This window comes from Chaetodon trifascialis, chromosome 14 (genome assembly GCF_039877785.1).
Source record: "Chaetodon trifascialis isolate fChaTrf1 chromosome 14, fChaTrf1.hap1, whole genome shotgun sequence".
NCBI classification, from domain to species: domain Eukaryota; kingdom Metazoa; phylum Chordata; class Actinopteri; order Chaetodontiformes; family Chaetodontidae; genus Chaetodon; species Chaetodon trifascialis.
In genome coordinates, this window is record NC_092069.1 from 25,821,088 (window position 1) to 25,834,785 (window position 13,698).

At 46.6% G+C, this 13,698-nt stretch overlaps 3 protein-coding genes across 6 annotated transcripts in view; 1 reads left to right on the top strand and 2 right to left on the bottom strand.

Annotated features, from left to right (window-relative positions):
• ppp2r5eb (protein phosphatase 2, regulatory subunit B', epsilon isoform b) overlaps positions 1-1,413 on the bottom strand; it is a 40,146-nt gene extending 38,733 nt beyond the window's left edge. For 2 of the 4 annotated variants that reach the window (XM_070978788.1, XM_070978787.1), the window contains exon 1: positions 1,011-1,413. Coding sequence is in view for 2 of the 4 variants with exons in the window: in XM_070978786.1 (XP_070834887.1) it covers positions 812-840 (29 nt within the window). In the remaining 2 variants the exon portion in view is untranslated. Of the gene's footprint in view, positions 1-811 lie in introns of all 4 variants that reach the window. The other 2 variants (XM_070978786.1, XM_070978785.1) reach the window with 2 other exon arrangements.
• The window catches only part of nubpl (nucleotide binding protein-like), a 113,933-nt gene that overhangs the window by 11,855 nt on the left and 88,380 nt on the right, over positions 1-13,698 (top strand). The window lies entirely within an intron of this gene.
• wdr89 (WD repeat domain 89) lies at positions 4,635-6,459 on the bottom strand. Its single transcript, XM_070978600.1, has 2 exons — positions 6,443-6,459; positions 4,635-5,806 (listed from the first exon to the last, which is right to left on the bottom strand). Exon 2 carries the CDS (start codon positions 5,793-5,795, stop codon positions 4,635-4,637), a length of 1,161 nt encoding a protein of 386 aa, XP_070834701.1. The 5' UTR covers positions 5,796-5,806; positions 6,443-6,459.

Consider the following 13,698-nt stretch of genomic DNA (forward strand, 5'->3'; position numbering starts at 1 on the left):
ATTTACAGGTGGGACTATATCAGACACAGAAATTTAGTGCAAAGCCAGTCAAAGTCCATATCGGACTATCACACATTTGACAGTTGGCTTCACTTGACATGAAAGCGAAACTTGTCTCAGAGCAGATTCACAGAGCTTTTTCAACCCACGAGGATTAAAACATCAGCATTTACTTCTAAGCAAACCTGCCCGTAACCTGACATCAGCACTCTGGACACATCAGCCACCACCCACGGCAAATAATATAATAAAGATTATATCTATTTACAATGTAATTTGATGTTACATGTTTACTGTTGTTAGATGAGGAAGCAAATTAGGCCACCGACTGCATAAGGTCAAAAACCAAGCCGTTTAGGAGAGCTGGCGTTAGCTTGGCCATGTTGGGCCTGGCAGCAGCAAGCAGCATAATATTCAAAACTTGACAGCGCGATAACCTCAGCAACGTTAGCTAGCTAGCAACGATAGCTTACCGATTAACCGTTACAAAGCATGTGAATTTACCGTAAATACTGTTAGCTAGTTGTCTCCACAATGGACAAAAAACACTTAAAAATTCTAAACATGAAGATAATCTAACCCTTGGCCAAAGTTGTCAAGCTTTATTTCAGAAAACGGCATTTTAGCTAGCTAGCTAACGTGAGAGCTACCGCTATCGCGGGTTAGCTCAAAATGAACATGTTGCCTTAGCTCGTTAGCCGCCACCAGCTAGCGTTCAGTGCATCTTGCAAATGAAACACAAGAAGCTGACATGAAAACAATGAATAGATCAAATCTAAATTTTACATGTGTGCTAATAAAATAACGTTACCTGGGCGGGCTTGGGCGATCAGCCATCATCCCAGATGTAAATACAGGGGCAGTGCTAATGCTGCTACTGTTAGCTAGCGTTCAAAGACTGACAGACCGACTGGGTTGGGAGACACAGCGTCCCGAGTCCCGACCCGAGCCCGAGAAGCTGCAGCCGACCGAGTGGCTGTTAGCCCTCCAATTGTAGTAGGCTACTTTACCTTGATCCTTTGCGGTTCGCAACGGAGACGGCGGCGAGGAGTTATCCTATGTTTGGAAATCTATCGGGCTATCTGTTAGGCTACCTCCAGCTCGGTGCGAACAGCCTTTCCCAAGCAGCGGCGGAACAGCAGGAAAATTTGGCCTGAAACAGCCAAACCCACGAGTACCTTTTTCCTTCCAACGGAATAATCCTCAAACTCCCATTAATAACAAAATGCGGCTATATAAAACGATTAGGTTAACGCAATTACATTCCTGTTACTGATTCAATTGCTTGTCTTCCCCAGACCCCTGGATTTTGGTATTTTCCTTAGCTCGTTTATGATTCAGGGATGTTTCTTTTCACCCTATTGTCAACACTGCTGGGTTGAGACCATGGCACACATAACAGAAACGCACCGTAGCGTGCTTGACGGGTTAAGATCGACGTACGACGGCGATTGGCTGCCGCGAGCGCTGTCAGGCGTTACGATTGGACATCGGGCGACGTCAATCACCGCAGAGGGAAACGAGGCTCTGAATCCGTCGGTTAGGTGGAGAAGAAGGGACAAGGAAAGAGATCGGGGCAGAAAGGAAAGTGCCGTGTGTGTGTGTGTGTGTGTGTGTGTGTGTGTGTGTGTGTGTGTGTGTGTGTGTGCGTGTGTGTGTGTGTGTGTGTGTGTGTGTGTGTGTGCGTGCGTGTGTGCGCGCGGAGTCTCCGCCACACAGCGTGCTGGAATGAGGCTAAACCTGTCCGAGGCCCAGCCCTTCGCTTCCTCACTTCTTTACCCGCACTTTGACGGCCGACCGGACCCGCTTCGCCGTACGTGTGTTATATTCCAGCCCGCTTCAGCGCTGGGTGGAGGACGGATGGATTTCCGTGCAAACCCCGCGAAGGATATGTTCGCGGGAGGAGAGTTACATAACTATAATATAGGTCTACTATGAATAAAGCTAATGCTACAGCACGGCCATGGGCGTGCATGCGGGGGTGAAGGGGGGGCAGCTTGTTCCCCTCACCTGCTCAGCTGTGGCTGTGCTTTTATTTTCTTGAATAAAAAGAAAATATTCAGTGTTCCAATTTTGCAGAAAGAAATCAAATGAATGGTTAAAAGTTTAAAAACAATAATATAGAACAAATGTACTGTACTATAACACACACACACACACAACAGAGGCAATAAGGCCTTGTGATGTTGCGTAATTATATATTATGAATTTGGAATATCATTACTGATGCATTCATATGTAATCAGCATTTCGAAGCAGAAACAGAACTTTTCAGCCCCTCCAGTGTTTCTGTGGCGAAGACGAGCGGCTCAGCAGCTTCCAACAACACGCTGCGTTTATTTCTACGTTTGTGTGCTTCATGTAAAGCTACAGCGGGCTCGTGTCAGGACTTCATTTATTCATTTCATCCATAATGGAGACCTGAAAGCAGGCATAAACAGAGCTGGCTGGACTGGATCACCTGTCGGCCTCCAGGACAGAACTGCACAGCTGCAGTGAGGCTTAAACAGCCATTACACCGCGCAATTAACATTTACTGCAAACTGAGAAAGCAAAAAACTCATCTATTACCAGCTAATGGAGCTTTCATTGACTGTATGACACTACATCATCTCAGTAAGGATTTTAAAGTCTTAATGTGTGAACTGACCGTGTGTCATATAAACGTTTCTCTCTAAAATCCTCTGAATTAGAAGTATCAAGTGGCAGAAAAGTAAAATATTCAAGTATAGCTACCTCAGAAATATACTTCAGTACTTGAGTAAAGTGGTGAAACGGCTGAAGGGGTCAGCTGTTTATTTAAAAATCCCAGCACACAAACTAAAGTAGAATTACAGACCTTCTTCTCAATTCCAACTAAATACATGAAATAAGAACATTTTAAACATTTTTATGGACGACTAACCTAAAGGTTCAAAATTGATCTTTTGGACAATAAATGCATCATATCAACAGCATGTTTAGAAAACAGTAAAGTCAATAGATTCCAGATGGATAAATAAATAAATAGAACATCAGTCTACTTTCAGCGTCTGCAGGGTTAGCTCCAGTTCACAGATTGATTTTTGTGATCTTTCCAAAAATCTGTCGTAAAGGTAAGCTTAAAAAAAAGAGACGGGACTTGAAATTCCTGAAAATCTTGATCTGATTTGCACCAGTTTTTATTGTTCTGCTCCTGACATGCTTTCGTCTGCTGGTCTGAGGGGTGAAATACTGGACATTTGCTTTGAGAGATGAGCTGTGAAGGAAGCTCCTCTGCTCATCTGGATTTCATAAATCAGTGACTCAGCCTGACTCATCAGCATATGAACATGCCTTTTGTTCCTTTACAGCTCGGCGTAAAGCAGAATAAATACAACCCCACACAGAGATCACTGAGTCACCAGACAGACTTATCGCTCAACGTCTCTGATGTGAAGGAGACTTTGCTTCAGTCACTGCAGGATCACACACACACACACACACACACACACACACACACACACACACACACACACACACACACACACACACACACACACACACACACACACACACACACACACACACACACACACACACACACACACACACACACACACACACACTGGACCCTCAGCGTCATCCTGCTGCGGCTCCGCTGACTTCCAGGATGCGACGGAGTATCGACGTCCCGCTGAAGGAACCGCAGCCGCTTCAGCCGAGAGACGTTCACAATCACGCACACTTTGACAAAGTGATAAAACTCTTCTTTAAAAATGAAAGATCAGAGGAAGCTCGGCGGTGGCCCAGTTTCACACTCAGTGCACAACATGTTATGACTGACAGCGTTGATATTGAACTGATCGTCAGTCAAACTTCACAAAGAGAAAACCACTCTTTTCCATTTCTAAATGCTTTTTTTGTCTGTTTCTGTGGGTCTCTCTGGAGCATTTCTTGTGTTTCCTTTGTGTGTTGCAAAGCAGGAACAAAATGACGTAAAAATCAAAAGTAGTCTGACACCTTTGACGTGTTAAAGTCCCACTTAGAGCTGTGAGCGAAGACCACATCTCCACCTCGAGCTAACATTCGATCTGGATCAGAACGCACATTAAAGCAGCTTTCAATGTGTGTCGAACGCCCTGCAATCAGAATGTGATCAGAGGGGCCAGACCGCACCTGAAGGTGGGCCGAAAGTAGCCCACCTGCCACGACCTGAAGCGAGAGTCGGCCGGTGGGTCAGACACCATCAGCCACATCATGTCTGCAGATCACGTCAGTGCAGGCGTGATAAACCAGAACTGATCGGAGCGATCGCAGGCTGTGAACAGTGCACGACAGCTTGTGTTCATAATCTAAAATGGACCAAAAATGATGTTAAAACAAGCCAGAACGATCATTTCTTCATTTCAAAACTCAGTGCATCAGTGTTTCTATTGGTCAAACCAGCGTGTCTGCCAGGTCAAAGGTGAAGACAGGTGAACTTTGACCTGCGTCACACCTCCACAGGAAACACCTGAATGTGTCTTTTGTTCAGGTGTAACGGAAGCGACCAAACGCTGAGCGGGATCAGTCTGTGAAAGGTTTCTCTCTCCTGATGAATGTCCTGAACAAAACATCCTTTCTGTGTAGAAAACATGGAGTCTGAACGTTCTTCCTCTCAGAGATGAACGCAGTCATGACTCCGTGTCTTCAGACGCCGTCTTTGCTGCCTTCTTCTCTCGCTGGTAGCCGTGTTTCTTATGCGGCCTGGATTTGAGTCTCAGAGCTGATTCGCTCTTCATGGACCTTTTCCCTGCCGTGAGTCCCTCCCCTCCTGGTTTCCATAGCAACAGCTGAGCATCCTCTCCCCCGGTGACCAGCGCCTCCTCCGCCGCGTCCCACAGGAAGCAGCGCACCGTGGAGGTGTGGCCGCCCTCGAGGCTCCTCAGCGGACGGAGCCCCCCACCGTCACACTCCATCAGGTGGAGATTCCCGCCGTTCATCCCCGCAACCACCAGCAGCTTCTGGGCCTCCTCCAGCCACCTCCCCCCCACCAGGTAATCCACGCTCCCCCCATCAGCCAGCGGGGTCAGGCTGCGAGCGTCAGAGGTGCTGAAAAGGGTCAGCGGCTCGTCCGTGTCCAGCTGACCCAGATCCCACAGGTGCAGCCCCTCGTCGTGGCTGAGGCACAGCAGCCGGGTGTAATCTGCTCCGGACCAGCAGACCGAGCCGGCAGACGAGTCGCTGTTACAGGTGGCCAGCAGGGCCTCCTCCTCCGCCCCCCGGCTCAGGTCAAACACATTCACGAGGCCGTCTGTGGAGCCGGACGCCAGACGGTCTTTGTCTCGAGGATGGAAGCGCACCTGTGTGACGTCGTCACTGTGCGACTCAGAATACGCCCCCAGAAGCCCAGCGCCTGGTTTCCTGACGTCCCAGAAAACCAGGAAGCTGTCTTCATCGTTCACCTGCTCCGTGCCAGCACACAGGAGTGTGCCGCCGCAGCTCAGGTCGAAGCTGCAGTAGCTGTGTGACGGATCACTTTTAAAGATCTGGGCTGCCTCTGTCCCAGGGCGGCGGGCGTCCCACCCCCGGACCGTCCCGTCAGCAGAGCCAGAGTAGAGGAGGTCAGGGGAGGCGTGGGAGAACACGACCCCACAAAGCGGCCCGCTGTGGCCCCGATGCTCCCCCACCAGGCTCAGAGTGTCCTTGTTGTGAAGGTGGATGGTGAAGTCGGAGCAGGTGACGGCCAGCAGGCCAGTCGGCTGCAGAGCGACGTCCAGCAGGTAGGTGGGTTCCTCTGGACGAGACCGCCGAGCGAGGGACAGACCTCTGAGCTTGTCCTCCAGACCGTTCATGGCAGCTCAGCCTGATGAGATTCAACCAGACTGAACAGGACAAAAAGATTGCAGAATTAAAGTTTCAGACGTCCAGCAGCTTCATGTCACATCCAAAGTCTCAGAACAACACACACGTAAATGTATAAACGCACAAGTACAACATGACAGAAACATCTGGTCAAAACGTCGCCTCCGCTTCTGTGGCAAGACTCAGTTCAAAACTCAGATCCTTTAATGTATTAGTGCTTATTGTCCAAGGTTGTGCATATTAGGACAGAAGTTTTGATGCTTTAGGAATCAATACAAATCATTGTGCAGTTCGGCATCCAGTCAGGACAACACATGACAACTGAAGGAAGTTTTTACTGCAGTTTATCACATGAAAACGTTTGGTGAATTCAAACAGTGCCGAATCATGCAAAGCAGCACACCAGTTCGTAAAGATTACAAGTCGCGTTCAGTATGTAATTAAGACTGTCGTTAAACACAAAATACACACATTTTGAAAGGGAGTCTGGTGTTGGCCTCTTCACTTTTGACTGATTCAAGCAGAAATCGGGTCACAGTCACCGTGTAAATCAGTTATTGTCCTTGTGTGTTACGTGTTGTTATTCCTGTGTTGTATGTTGTTATTTATCTGTCGTGTGTTGTTATTTTGAACCTACCTACGTGCTAGAAATTTCCACACAAGGAAAAAACAACGGCGAACTTTCTACTTGGACGCCATTTTGGACCAAACAGCACAGAACATTCTGGAGATATTCTGAACCATTTAAACATGAACGTTTGTCAAAAAACTCATGAAAAGCTCCGATAATATCATCACACCACTGTCACAACACGCGTGTAGGATACGGCGTTACTCCGTGTTTCAATATCTACAGCCGGGTGGGAACCCTTCCTCAATGAAAGGTTCCGCCGGAACAAGAAATCAGCCGGACAAATGGCGGATGTTGTTCTTCGCTGTCAAACCAAACTTTCTGTTTGTGTTTGGTTATTTTTACTGGCGAATCGCCATCGATTACCTTTGTTTTCACAGTTTATTATTTTTAATAATAAGATATAAAATAGAACTATTCTTTAATTGAGCTTTAATAATAATAATAATAATAAAAGATCATTTGTTTAATCTGAGTTCTTTCCAATAAAAGGAGAATTCATGTCATTTTCACACTGATCTTCTTCTTTTATTGTCATGATAACCATTTCAAATGTAACTGATTATTCACTCCAGACGTATTTTGATTTAGAAATCATTGATTTCTAAATTTTATTTATTTATTATATAGATAAGACAGATCTTAGAAGAAGACAGAAGACAGAACTGAATATTTAGCACAAGGATGTGATCATGAGACCCTAAAGCTCTCCACTTAGATCAGATGAATATAATTCATAGCTGATCAGTTCATGGAGATCAGTAATAAAAGTTCACTGGAGTTCAGTCTGGCTGTGAGTCCTCAGTGGTCCAGCAGGTGGCGGCAGCAGCCTGCAGTTTTGTGGGTGAACGAGGCCTCAAAGTTGTTTGGATTGACGTTTTCCTGCTGACCCAAATCTGAAGTGGCACAGTTCAGTCACAGCTGAGCCAAATGAAATAAAACCTCAGCTTTTCCTCAGCTGCTCGAGTCAGAAGAAGATCCTCCAGACTGGATGCAAACAAACAGAACCTGCAGTCTTCCTCCGGTTTGAACCGAGGACGCTCTCACTGCCATCTGAGGCGTCACTTTAGGTGCCTGAAATATGACTTCCACTGAAGTATCCTCCTCTGGCTGATGTCGTTTGCATGCTGTCTAAATGCTGGAGCTGAAACCTCTCTGAGCCGTGATCCAGAAGCGGTTTGGTCCCTGGTCTCCACAGGCCACATGTGCTCCGGATGCTGCAGCGTATGTGTGAACAGCCGAGCGCAGAATCATCACGGGGCACTTTGGACTGAACGAATGTTGATATGTTGTAAAGCACTTTGAGCGGTCAGTGGGCTGGAGACGGACTTTATAACTGCAGTCCATTTCCCATTAAGACTGAGAGGACCAGCGAGCTGTTTGTACAGTCTGTGTTTATTCAACACAAACAGCTCATGTACACACCGTGCGTACATTAGCTGCAGCTAGCAAGGTCAAAGTTCATCAGGTGCTTCAGTTCTAAACATGACTTTATCTGAATTTGCCTGTTTAGGAATTCGTGTCCTTTTTTCACCCACTTCTGTCTTTGCGTTGACTTTTATATGCAACCTGTCACCTCTCAAACTTGCTTATGTCTGAACCTCAAGATTTGACCTCAAAACGAGCTCCACCCTTTGCTAAGAGGAAAGGACAGTCAGAACTGAGAGATCAGCGAAATGTGGACTGAAGTCTCATTAAGAAAGATGGGACCAAAGACACTGAGATCAGAACAAAGAGGAAGTCAGATTCCTGTACGTGTCCATCTGTCTCGGCCTCAGCGGCAGCAGGTGTCCTCAGTCCAGCCTGTGTGACTCATTTCCAGTGAAACATTGAGCCACAGCTCTGGGTGCTTTCGCCTGTGCTGACACGCCACAGGGCAGAGGAAGAAGAAAAAACAAAGAGAAACGTCTTTAATGTCCGCTCCAGCAGCTGCAGTCCGTCTTCTCTGCTGCAGCTTTGGCAGAGCGAAGTGGAAAACCGGTCTCCCTCCGACACACCGCAGCACCACATCACCACATCAGCATCTGTGGATGAAGAGCAGTGCAGCAGCAGCAGAGAGGGAAACAGTGAGGAAGACTCATTAAAAGTCCTCATGGACCGACCGAAGCACGATGAGACGCTGGAGCTGCTCTGCCACATTTTACTCAGACCAAACGTCCAAAGGACAAGCTAATAATGTCCCCCAAAGACTGTCAATAACAAGCCCAAGGGGCTCAGCAGGGGTAGACGAAAAAGAAAAAAGCTCTTTACTTTGAAGTCACATGTGAAACTCTGGTTCATATCTTTGAGATTTTTTCCAGACTGTTTCCGCTGACGCCTGAAATGATCTGACAGTTTTTCTGGTTGGTGCAGCTGCAGTTTGGTCACAGATGGTTTAGAGGTCTCAGCCGGGCGGAGAACCTTTTTCCAATCAGGGCCACTTCAACTTTTAAAACATCCATCAAGGGCAAGACTGAATTATTGAACGGGCTAACCTCCACGATGGCTGAACCGCTTCTCTTTGGCGGTGATGATGATGATGATGATGATGATGATGATGATGATGATGATGATGATGATGATGATGATGGGGATGATGCTACTCGCAGCTGGTTTTCCAGCGTTGGCTCAGTCAGTGTTGAGCCGAGCTGCTCCCATTCGTAGGTCGTTCAAACAGAGATGCAAACGTCAGTGCAGTCGTTGCTTTGCAGCTCAGTGATTTCATGTTGTAGGTTGTCAGAAACATCAGCTGGGAATAATTTTATGAGCTTCATTAATATCTAATCATTAATAACTGCATGTGAGTTTAAGTGATTTCACTTCGTCTCATGGTGCATTTTTATTATATACATGATAATTGAATAGTTTTAAGAATAATGGTTGTTTTACTCTAATGTCAGCACTGTCTCCCTCATGCTTTTACTTTGAAAGACCAGCAGGGGTCAGTGTTCCAGGTTTATCTCCCACTTCTTCCTGAACACGAAAAAGCACCTGAGAGGGAGAAAACGTTGCTTAGTGTTCCTGCTTTGTCCAGCTCGTCCACAGACGGACTGATCGAAATGAGTAACTGGACTTCAGGTTTCTGTTCATACTACTGTTAGCCGCTAACTTCAAGAAGGCTAGCTTAACTCAGGCTACATCAAGCATGTGCAGTTTTACCAGGTAGATGTGCTCACCTGGCCAATGAACCTGACAGCAGATGTGTTGCATGTGTGTGATCATGAAAGAAGATCCTGGATGAGAGCTCTAAAGTTGGATTTTGTTGATATTCTGTACGTCACACTCAAACATATATCTTATGTCTGAACAGAGGAATGGGATGATTGGTTAGCTCTGACACGACTGTGACTGCATGTGTGAAGGATGTTTGTGAAGTGTGACCATGAACACATCACGTAGAGCGTTTCCACTCCAGGCAGAGAACCAAAGAGCAGCGGAGACGCATTTTATTTCATCATTTTTATTTCAGTTAATTTCACACAAACAATCGGACAGAAATGGATCCTCATTTTACCCAAAGACCAAATCCAACAATAGAATCTGCATCGTGTTCACATCTGTCAGATCGGGACTCAAACTGGTGTCAGGATGGAAATACAAAGAGTTTAATTCCAACATGAGAAACATGAAAGAAAGATTAGTGACAGTGATGAAACACATGAAGCTCTCTGTGACGTTTCACCTGAATCAGCTGAAAAGTCCTTTTCCTGAACTGGATCAGAGCCGAGCCGGGACGAAACCCAATCAGCTGCAGATTTATTTGCTTTTGGACTTTTGAACTGAGTGAACACGGACGCACACTGAAGGCCGTGAAAAGAAGCAGCAGTGCAGGAAACTAAAGTTAAAACTTGATCAAACAGGACATTTCTCCTTTTCCCCGTCTGCAGGGAAACTCTGCCGCAGCTACAGAGTGCAAAAGACAACGACAGAAAAATCACAACAGATCCAATCTTCATCTTCCTGAACGATAAAGGCACTGAAGGGACGCAGAGCAGAACCAGAGACCTGAGCTGCAGATACACCAAGAAACCTTTTACAGAAAAGAGACGCAAAAAGGAAGACGCATCAGAGGAAACAGAGGACACAGGAAACAGAGGACAGAGGACAGTCGGCCCTCGGCCTCCAGGGGCCCCACAGGAGCTCAGGCGATGTTTGTGTTTAAAATGTTTGAGTTTACTCTGATGCATTAAGGATAAAAACACAAAACAAAACAAAACAAAACAAAACAAATAAAATAAAATAAAATAATTGGATTAAGACCGATGACATTCTGGTTTTGAACAAATTTTGGATGAAATGCAATTTAACACTATTTAAGAAAATGTGAAGATTCTACTTGACAACAACATTTTAGAACAAATAACAAAATGTATTTCAGATTATAACAAGTCAAATTTAGGGTGTTGTGCCTCCATATAATCTGAGATTACAACAGATTTTGGGAGCAGAACTAAATGAATTGAGGGAATTTGGGGCCGCGGTGAGAATCAGTGTCAGTCACAATGTTTCTGTCAAAGTTACAATGTTGCCTTTTTTTTCTGAATGATCGAGTCCTTTGTCAGATTTACTTCATCTGGTTTGTGGGATTAAATTCTGTTTTCAGCACATTTCCACAAAGTAAACTGGACAAACACATGAGAAACACCCTGAACGACTCAGACACCACAGAGGAAATCCAACACACACACACACACACACACACACACACACACACACACACACACACACACACACACACACACACACACACACACACACACACACACACACACACACACACACACACACACACACACACACAGGTTAACAGGCTGGTGAGCTTGAATACACAGGTGGTGGTTGGTAGTAGTGGTGGGTGGGGGTGGTGGTGGTCTTCTGCAGCCTCACAGTTTCATCATCAGCGTCAGGAAGTTTGCTCATCTCGTCTCTCACCTCATTTCCTCAATGGCCGCAGAGGAAACGTCCTCCCGTCGGGAAGCGACCGTCAGGCCGTCACGGCTCGGCTCAGAGCTTCTCCTGCTGAAAACTGCAGATTTTAAACCAAAACTCTCCAAAACTTTCCAGGACCTGGAAATGACCATGACCTGCTCCATCATGCGCACATTTCACCTTTTTGACTTCTGACAGAAAAGAGTTTTATTAAAGTGAAACAGTGGCGACACAAAACGAATCCACCGCAGGATCAACAGGAAGTGGACAGAGAACCACTTCCTGTTTGACTGTACGGAGAGGAAAACACATCGAGACAAAAAACAAAACAAAAACAAGAAAACAAACTGAAAGATGCTTGTGCACGAGGCGAGGCCACAGGAAGTGAAACGAGCCGGGCAGCGGACACTGAAACGGACCAATCACAGCCCGACAAACGCTCAGGTGAAGCTGCTCCACCTGGTTTCCTCCTGATTAACGTGAGCAGGTTTCAGTTTACAGGTGACTGCGGTTTAAATCTGATCCACATGAGTGGTCACATGAGCGAGGAGGAAGTTTTTGGATCTTTAACTTCAAGAGTAAGAATACTTTGTTTGTGTAAAAATACTCCATCACAGGTAAAAGGATCAAAGGTAAAAGTACACACAGGTGGTCAAAAACAAACTCCATTTCCTCAGGTGAACGTTCAGGAGCAGCTTCACCTGCTCTGCCCGGCTCAGTGGAAGCAGTGCATTCTGGGAACAGTGCATTCATAGTAGGACAGTACCGCTTACATCAGCACGCAGCGGGTCAGCCAATTGCGACGCCGCAAACGATCCTTTCTCTTCATTGGTCCTCATTCAGAGGCGAAAGGTCACCGGCAGCCCGCCAGCTGCCCTCGAGCAAGGCACTTCACCCACAGCTGCTGCGGCGGGCGAACAGGCGGAGGAATGTGTGAGTGAACATCAGGCGTCGGTCCAGATGTTTGGCCATCGATCGAGTTCAGCTGCTCAGTGAACTTTGGTCCCACCTGTCTAACACCTGGTGAACCAGCGTCCAATCACTGGAAGTCAAATGATTTTCCTTCTTTCGTCTTTGTTCGAAAAACATTTTAGACAAAAAAAGAGGAAACGTCAACACAATGTTCACTTGCAAGCTGTTTCCAGAGTTTTCCCAGAGCCAAACGTCCGCTCGTTCCGGAGCTTTCCATCGTGTCGCACTGACTTCCTCCTCTGCGGTCTCAGCTGAGGACGATCATGTGACGATCAGCTGATCGGGACGCTCGTGTTTGAGTTCAGAAACATCGTTAAAGTCTGACAGATGACAGAAATCACCTGATTTAACTCTCAGATCAACGTCACGCTTTCTGCCGCGTCTCATGCTCGTCCTCAGTCTGCACACTTCGGACAGGAAGTGAACGCTGTGTTGACGTTTTCCTGTCAAACTGTTCAAAGTTTGAGGCTCAACTTTCTTTTTTCAGTGGATAAAATAATAAAACAGGGTTTACTGAACTGATCAGTGATCAGCGACTCCACAGCGCTGCAGCGTCTGTGACACAATGAGCGCAGTCACATGATCCCTGAGCCCAAACAGGAAGTCCAACATGTCAGAAAACCACATGCAGAGGATGTGGAAGTGAACCAGTCGGGACCTGGATCAGGAGAAAACTCCTCCTCCTCCCGTCGGTCTGATTCAGTGGCAGCGGGAGGACGACAGGAGGACAGGACGCTGGAGTCAAAGTCCACGAGGACGCTGAGGACTGTCTGTCTGTCCAGCTCAGACTGGCTCAGTTCTGTTTCTCAGACGTGTGAAGTCCAGCCGCTGTCCCACCTGCTGGACGCAGACACACCTTTCCTGGCATGTTTTCAGGTACCTGCGTCTCTCTGAAGGACCACGGCGGCTGACTGCGCTGCAGCGTGCGGCCAGCTGTCATTTCCTGTGAGCGTCACGCGGCTGTTTCCAACACTCACATCATTAATTCATCACGTGGCTGCACCAGCAGCCGCCATCAGTAGATGTCAGGAAGGTCATCGTGGACGCAGCTTCGAGTCCTCTAATAAAAGCTAACGCTCACGTTAAGATGGCGGCGGCGGTCTTCAGCAACGCTGAATGAATCTGCTCTGATTTTTATGACTTTTCACAATAAAAGAACTTTTATGGGTAAAAAAAAATGCTTTCCAGAGTAAAGTCTGAACTTTCTGAGAAAAAAGTCTTTTTAAGGCAGAACGGTGTGATACAAGGAATGTTCTGAGAATCTGATTTCACTAAAACTTTTTTATTTTAACCTTTCTATTCCTGCTTCGCCTCCCGTGACAAAGCTCCATCTCTGTGCTTTTCCCTGAGCGTACCCTCCCCTCGCCATCCTGACCTCCCTC